We start from the raw sequence: 8,069 nt of genomic DNA, 5'->3' as shown, positions 1-8,069 counted from the left end.
TATAAATTCAAAGGAATTAACATAATTATGCACCTATGAAAACGTTTTCCCCGTTGAGAAATAAAGATCACTTAATAATACTGTGAATATATTAAACCATGAAAAGTATAAAAAGTTACCATCTTTCTATAAGACGCACGCCTAAAAATCTAAAACGAATATATCCGTATCAGTTTTTCTCAAAATAACATTACAGTATTATTAATTAACTAAAATACAAAAAAAAATACAATGAAGAACTTTCTCATAAAGTATTATAATCTTTATTATGAATAAATACAACATTTACCATACAAATGAGTATAAACGGTATGTGTACACAAGAATCAAAGATTACGTTTTATCGAAAAAGGCAGGTTCCTATTCATGTCAACGTTTCTTAAGATCGTTGCTTTTTTAATACGTCTGCTTTATTTCAGACACAAATAATCGATGTCTTTTGATTTATTGCCTTTATTATCATGTTTATCACTGAATTATCAAGAATTCTTATTTCTTTTCAATGTCCGTGGTTGAATCTCTTTCTGCCATTTTTGTTAAGTCTCTCGCTTCACTGCTGCGGTAAGGAAAAAGTGAAAATGGTGTGCCGATTAGTCCATTCATAGCACCCGTATAGCCGGGAAGTCCTGAATATGTTCCGTGCGGAAACGGAAGTCCAAGATTGGCGCTTGAGTACTGTCCCGGAGTAAAGTGTGACGTCAATGGATTAGCAGACGACAATGTTGGGTATCCAGGTAAAAACGCTGAATGGAGTCCAGACAATCCGGGCAAATTAGGTAATGGCTTAAATGCTGATTTTAAGTCCAGTGCATGCGAATGCGCAGAGCCAAATTGTGAATTTGAACCTTGAATCCAATGAGATTGGTTCGAATAAGGGCTAAACCTAAAATTTGGTGCTTTAGTAACGTCTATTTTCCCATGGGCATCGATAGTATCCTGAGCTGATAGAAACTGTTCAATAGCTTTCACAAGATCACCATTACATCCTTGTAAAACAAGTTCAAGAACAGATTTTCTGTGTAGCGGGAAAACTCTTTCCAGGATCTCTAAGTTTGTCAGACGACCGGGTGTGAAAGCCGCCGGTTTTATGATATTTGATTTAATTATTGAGTCCCTTTCGTCACATTTCCCATCCTGCTTATCAGCCGCATTGGGTGTCGGGATACGTCTGTGGCAGTCTTCTGGTTTAGTGAAATGTTGGTCTTCGTCGGAGCAGACGCTCACGTCGTCTTCGTCTTCAGATCTGCTATCTGAAGTAAAAAAATATTTATTTATGTAAGTTATTATTACATTTGATGAAAAGACGAATTGCTTATAAGGAGCTTTTCTTATGTTTATGAATGAAGAAAACTTCGAGGCTGCTCATACAGTAGCCTTACACAGTTGGCTTATCGGGAGGACTTATTTTATGATTTGATATTTTATAGTTGTCATCCCTCATCCCTGACGGGACAGCAACAGTCAAAAGTTATCACGCTGTCACAACGTCCTATTATCTGGACTACTCATTTAGTACATTATAAAATTCACCTTCGTGAAATAAAATTCGTTAGAAATTAAGACGAAATATGAGGGAACGTGTTTATAATTTCAACACCCTAGAATTACATTTTCATTTTACATTACGATTATTTTCGACCAAATGTCTATTTTTTGTCGCAATTGTGTCAGTTCCTGAGAAACAACGATTTTCCTATTTATCTTATCTTCAAAAGTAATATCTGCATGGAATAGCCAGTAATCACATCAAATTAGATTATTTCAAAATTGGGCTTTCCATTGAAAAAAGAGAGACGAAAACCAATTTGAAAAAAAATAAAGACAGGTACCTACCAGGACTAGGCTGTGATCTCGACAGTCTTTCATTATTTTCCCTTTCTGCGTTTGATGACGGCGGTGCCACAGTTCCCGGGCCCCATAGTGGCCCCTGAGTCATTATTGGTAAAGCACTCTCGGTCCCTGCACATGCTCTGATACCCAGGGCGATAGCATCTTCCGTTGCTTGCTGCCTTTTAAGAGCAACTTGTGCTGCCATCACACGTTGACGTTCCGCGATTAAATTGCACTTGGCGCACGTGCAGTCTTTGAAATCACAGTGTCTTTTATGTCCTTTTAACCAGGATACCATTCCATGGTTCCTGCACCGTGCACATTTTGGCTTTCGAGTCCCTTTTTCTGTTACCGGATACAAATGTGATAAAGAATTCATTTTTGCTGATATCCCTTTTTGAATTCTTATTTTTTTTCTTTTCCACTTAAAATCGCTTAATTTTGTCTGAATTATTTTCCTGGTATCATAAATGTATTCTCTAAGAACTTTAATAATTCCTCAAACAGCTATGACAATAAACCCGTCGAGTGTTCCTCATAATATAACTTGTCAAATCAAATGCGATATTAATTTATAGAGTTGATAGATTTTCAAAATAGCCACATATTTGATAGACAAGATCGTGTAAACAGAGGAGGCTCCCTTCAATGTTTGAAGTATTTACTTAACCAGGGAACCGTTTAAAGATATTCCTCCCGTTATTGGCTTACGCAGTCTTTGATTGCGAACAAGGGCGGTGCTATCTTTAATTTGGGCTGTTATGCTATACGTCAAACAGATCTCTTGAATATTCATAACTTGTAGACCGGTGCTACTGCTTATAACGGATGTCGTATATTATGTAAAACGACTTAAGTATTTATTACTGAAAATTTGGAATAGCAAAATATTATTTTATTTTAGATATTTAAGCGAACTACTTATAAACGGATACACAGATGAAGGAAGTTCCGAAAAAACTCCAGAAGTAGAAAAGTTCAAACTTCAAACAACAATGAAATGCGCCTATTTTGTGACTTGTCCCACTCTATGTCAAATGTCTATGGAACGAACGGACACTGAGCAAGATTCATTCTCGGTCAGACATTCAACTTAAGACATCGCATCCTACAATTGCGACATTATAATTACAAAAAGGAAAAAAATATATAAATACATATTTAGCATATATGTCAGTAAAAATCCTCTTTCAGGTATAAAAATATATAAAAGTTCAATCGTCGGGAAATATCAACAGTAGACTTACGGGGTTTTACTGTAACTTTAATTTTCAACTGTAAGCAGCTTTCAGTGTGAAAACATTTTGTGGATTATAGTATGCAAATAGCGTTTTTCATTATGAACAAGGTTGACACCTTACAGATATGCACATTATACCGACTTTTATACATATTGCCCTGAATTTTCATTCTTCTTTTTTTGAAACACATTTTATTGCTTCTTGTTTTAATTAGTATTTTACCGGAAATTTTACCATCTATATTTCATTCTTTATTCTAGAATAAAGTATTTAAGCATTCAAATTAATGAACATGTTTACATTTACGCATAATTTTACTTATTCATAAATTTGATGGTAAATCTGTTCTTCTTACCAAAATTCTATTATCTGTTGAAAATAATAATGTTGGCATAGGTTAAAAACAGAAAAATGAGACGTGAATAAACATATTAATAATGGGTTTGTTTTTAAAATGAAAAATAAATTGAAATTTTGAAATCAGTATAAATACACAGTCATGTCGCCATTTCATTTAATTGTTAAATTTGCTTTAAATGCACCAGGTAAATAACACCTTTTTCATTTTCTATCTTCGGAAATACAAGTCACATATTTACATTAAGCTGATCTTAAAAATCTCTTCACTATCCGTTTTAAATTCTTATATGCAAAATCTGTTTTAAACAAAAAAATCCACTGGAAGCATGTTTCCCTTTTCTTTATTTTTAGATAAGCTTTGCAAGGGGGAACAGTGGACATTTTTAGGCTAACAATAACGTTTATGTCTGATGTTTACAGATTAGGGCTGAAATATTAAATTGGAAGCATACTTTTTGCCAATGACAAACATTCGTTTTGTTTTGCCTTTCAATATATATTGCCAATTCTTATTTGCGCTACAAAATGGCGACTCCAGATATAGGAGAGGAAAGCTGATGTGCAACAGAAAATGGTTGACGCGCAATAGAGGATGGTTGACGTGCAACAGAAAATGGTTGACGCGCAGTAGATAATGGTTGACGTGCACTAGACGTTGGCTTACGTGCATCATACGATGACTGACGTGCAACAAACGATGGTTGACATGCAATAGACGTTGGTTGACGTGCAACTGACGATGGTTGACATTCAGTAAATGTAAGGTGACGTGCATCAGACGATGGTGGAGTAGACGTCGGTTGACACGCAGTAGACGATGGCTGACGTTCAGCAGACTAGGGTGTCTATCGCCCACCTTCATTAACGAAGAGAAAAGAGTAGCAAAGTGTCATATTAAAATCTCTTGGATGCAACCTTTCTTCTGATGCCTTAACCTGTATATATGCACGTGCTACATTTCCTCTAAATTGCACGTGTTGGAACACAATCGTTATAAAAAATTTCCCATACATGTAACTTGGTTCTGAGTTGGATACAAAATCGTCGGAGACAAAGTCATACTGTGTGACGATGTTGCTGAGATCTATTTTCTAATAATATAATTTTAAAATACTAATTCATATTCAATCAAAATCGACGGAGAAATTAAAAAATATGTATAAGTATAAGAAGTGAAGTGGCGAGGATTTTTTTTTCATCATCTTTTATCACATATCACCAAATTGTCTAATGAAACTGGTATTTAACATTTTGTGTATTCTAGTTGCCTGAAAGGATGAACTGTTTGTTATCAACACGCATTTATAAAATGACAATGTTTATAAACAGAAGAGGAAATCCATTTGTAAATTAACAAGCGAGAAGGTATATAAATTTAAAACATATGTTTCCAACACGTTTAATATAAACAAATTCAATGGATGTGTCAAGCAAGTTGTTTCTACGCAGGATTTGGTGGATTATGGGCCTATTTATATTACTGGGGTGGTCCTGGCCAAAGAAACGAATGAATTAGCCATTAGATAAATTATTTTCGGTCAAAATGTGAAATCCATCGGGTTCCAATTACATGTACTTCTGTATCTTCAAACGTTTATAATGTTCTAAAGGGTATGTCAAACTTAAAAACTGCCTTACACTAAAAGAAGTAGGTCCGGAAGGGGTAAGGGGTGGCCTAAGTCTTCTTATATAAAATAAAAACTCACGCAGGAGGGCAAAAATATCACGAGCGAGGATATTTTTAAGACAAAACAAAAATTTACTCTTACCTTCAACCCTGCAAAAATAGCTACATTTTTTGTATTGTTTGATCTTCCGTAACAGAGTTTTTCGTGAATTTCGGATCTAAATACGAGTGATGTATCACTCTAGAGGTCTCTTTGTTTGGCAGCAGAATAATTCGGAAATGAAAATATGTCTTTAATAATGCGAATTTCATAGGCTATCATATATGGTCAAAAATGTTATTTTCCCTGTGTATTATGGATCATGAACAAACTTGAACTATGTCATTTTCGAAACATGTAATTTTTTTAAGTCACTGGAAAATATATAAAAAAGATACAAATACAAATCATAAATAAAACAATCATCGTTGAACAAATATGTTATTGTGTCGAAAATTGTCAATAAGAAAAACAGAATTGAAACTCGTTTTAAAAATTTAAAACTTACATGTTTTTTATTACTATTTTTTATTGAAAAAGTTCCTATTTCCTATCACTTCCCTCATTTTTTTAAAGGATTTTGTATAGATAAAACATTAAAATTCTTAAATGACATTGTATTATACTAAAAACCTTGTTAGTAGTACTTAAAGGCGGCTCAAATAAAGGCGGCTCAAAACAGTAAAGAAACAATGTTACTTAAATCGACGCATGCGTCAACAGTTTTTAACAAAAGTGTACTTTTCAGTATTCTAAATCAATTTTGAAGATATTTTTTCTCGTGTATATCCAGCTTCTGATTAAATATATTTAAACAAATGAATAAAAAAATACAAATCAAATAAAAAAAATACAAATCAAATAAAAAAAAAAACAACAGATACACCGTGAAACGAAACGAAATTATATTTTTGGTTGAAAGTTAATATATTTCCTTAATATGTATTAAATCAGTATTTATTTGTACAAGAAATATATATTTTTTGCCTCAATCTTAGAACAGAAAAGAGCAATTCAATAAAAACTACATACATATGAACATGTATACGCAATGCAATAAATTGGTTAAATAAAATTGCAAATAGGAAATGTATCAATTGTTTTGCATTTAGGGCAAAAATTCAGCATAGTTCTTTGTCACTAATATGTACTATTTATTTAGATCATTGGAACTTATGATTTATAATTTATGATTCAGATCAGTTTATTGAAATTTGACTAAATAGTTTTTTTTTTAAAAAAATCCTGATCATTTATGATTTTATAAAGTTATACGCTTCGAAGTGTTAAATCAGTCCAGTAGACTGTAAATTTAATAACGTGTAATTAAAAAATCAAAATAAAATTTATCTAACCAGAATTAGCAAACGTGTCCAGATGTACCTGCCAAAGGTTGATAATGTAACTTAATAAGGTAAAAAGAAGAAAAAAACAAACAGAATAAATAATTTTATCATTCATATATGCAATTTTGGACACAGTTTTAAATATATTGTGCATATCGTATGAAACAGAAATACTAAAATGAATTGGGCCAATATGAGAAAATCAAGGCCAATAAAAAAGGGGAAAATTGCCATTACGAGAAAATAGTACCAGTACGGGAGTCGGGAGTCAAGCATTTTGACTAGTTCAATTGAGGGACCAAATACGGAGTTGAATAATAAAACTATCATTTGTCTAGTGATTGAAGATTGGCCTTAATTAATATTTGACGTCTGGCAGTCGTATTGACCTTTGGCTTTGGGCCAATGAGATTCTCGGACAAATGTAGGTATTTATTGTTTATTAGATCTCGTGTATCGTGGATTTACAAACGTCAGTATAAAACATAAAATTATACACAAATAGCAAGACCCATATGAAACCATATAAAATAGAAATCTGCTAAAGCCGGCGCTAAGGAGCGCGAAGGATTACCTTTTCATGAACAGACTCAGTCAAACCAGTCTGGTTTTAGTTTTAGCTTGGTTACGGTCTATACTTCCAAATAGATTTTATTAATAACATTTTAAAGATTTTTCCTACTCATGTGGAATCAATATTGCCTGAGGTAAATATGTGAAGCGTACGTGTGGTCGAAACAATCAAAGAACATGAAAGATGTAGAAAAAATTCAAAAATTATGCTCAATGTTTATAGGAGGCCTATATCAAAACTTTCTAACGCGTAGCTTACGGCTACTCTAGTTGCCTGTTTCTAATAGAATAGAAACACATCTCCATTCGTTCCAACCTCCCAACGTAAACCAGTGAGAAATTTGTTTATTCTTGTATAATTTGATAGACCTATGCGTGTGTCGTTTAGAAAGAAATCAGTAATCAAATCGTCTCCAGATGATACTAAATGGAATGCAGTGGCGGAGTCAGACAGCGGGCCATGATAGCAATTATAAGTTTTTAATGTTGCGTTTTTATTACTCACTTACAAACTGTATTGGTTATAAAACATTACATGCTGATTGGTAACTACACTATAACATGCTGTATTTATTACTGCATAATTACATGCTGTATTGGTAACTACACTATAACATGCTGTATTTATAATTACACAATTACATGCTGTATTGGTAACTACACTATAACATGCTGTATTTATTATTACACAATTGCATGCTGTATTGGTAACTACACTAAACATGCGTATTATCACTACAATTACTGGTGTAACTGTGGTAACTACACTATAACATGCTGTATTTATTACTTACACAATTACATGCTGTATTGGTAACTACACTATAACATGCTGTATTTATCACTACCAATTACATGCTGTATTGGTAACTACACTATAGCACGCTGTATTTATTACTGTACAATTATAGATTGTATTGATTTGCACACAACTGCGTGATGTAATAACACTACAAAATTACTGGTGAACTGATGCTACATAATTACGTGCAAAATCGATACTTCACAATTACATGCCAAATCGGTGCACAATTACTTGCTGAATCGATGCT

General features: G+C 33.2%; 1 protein-coding gene across 1 annotated transcript; it reads right to left on the bottom strand.

The window, feature by feature from the left end:
- Positions 1-249: 249 nt before the first annotated feature.
- Positions 250-2,445, bottom strand: LOC123523423 (doublesex- and mab-3-related transcription factor 3a-like). The gene is made up of 2 exons (XM_045301103.2): positions 1,834-2,445; positions 250-1,250 (listed from the first exon to the last, which is right to left on the bottom strand). Exons 1-2 carry the CDS (start codon positions 2,207-2,209, stop codon positions 490-492), a joined length of 1,137 nt encoding a protein of 378 aa, XP_045157038.1. The 5' UTR covers positions 2,210-2,445; the 3' UTR covers positions 250-489.
- Positions 2,446-8,069: the final 5,624 nt, after the last annotated feature.

Source organism: Mercenaria mercenaria, chromosome 3 (assembly GCF_021730395.1).
Source record: "Mercenaria mercenaria strain notata chromosome 3, MADL_Memer_1, whole genome shotgun sequence".
NCBI lineage: Eukaryota > Metazoa > Mollusca > Bivalvia > Venerida > Veneridae > Mercenaria > Mercenaria mercenaria.
Note: the sequence above shows the minus strand (reverse complement) of the source record. Positions and strands in the feature narration are given on the sequence as shown.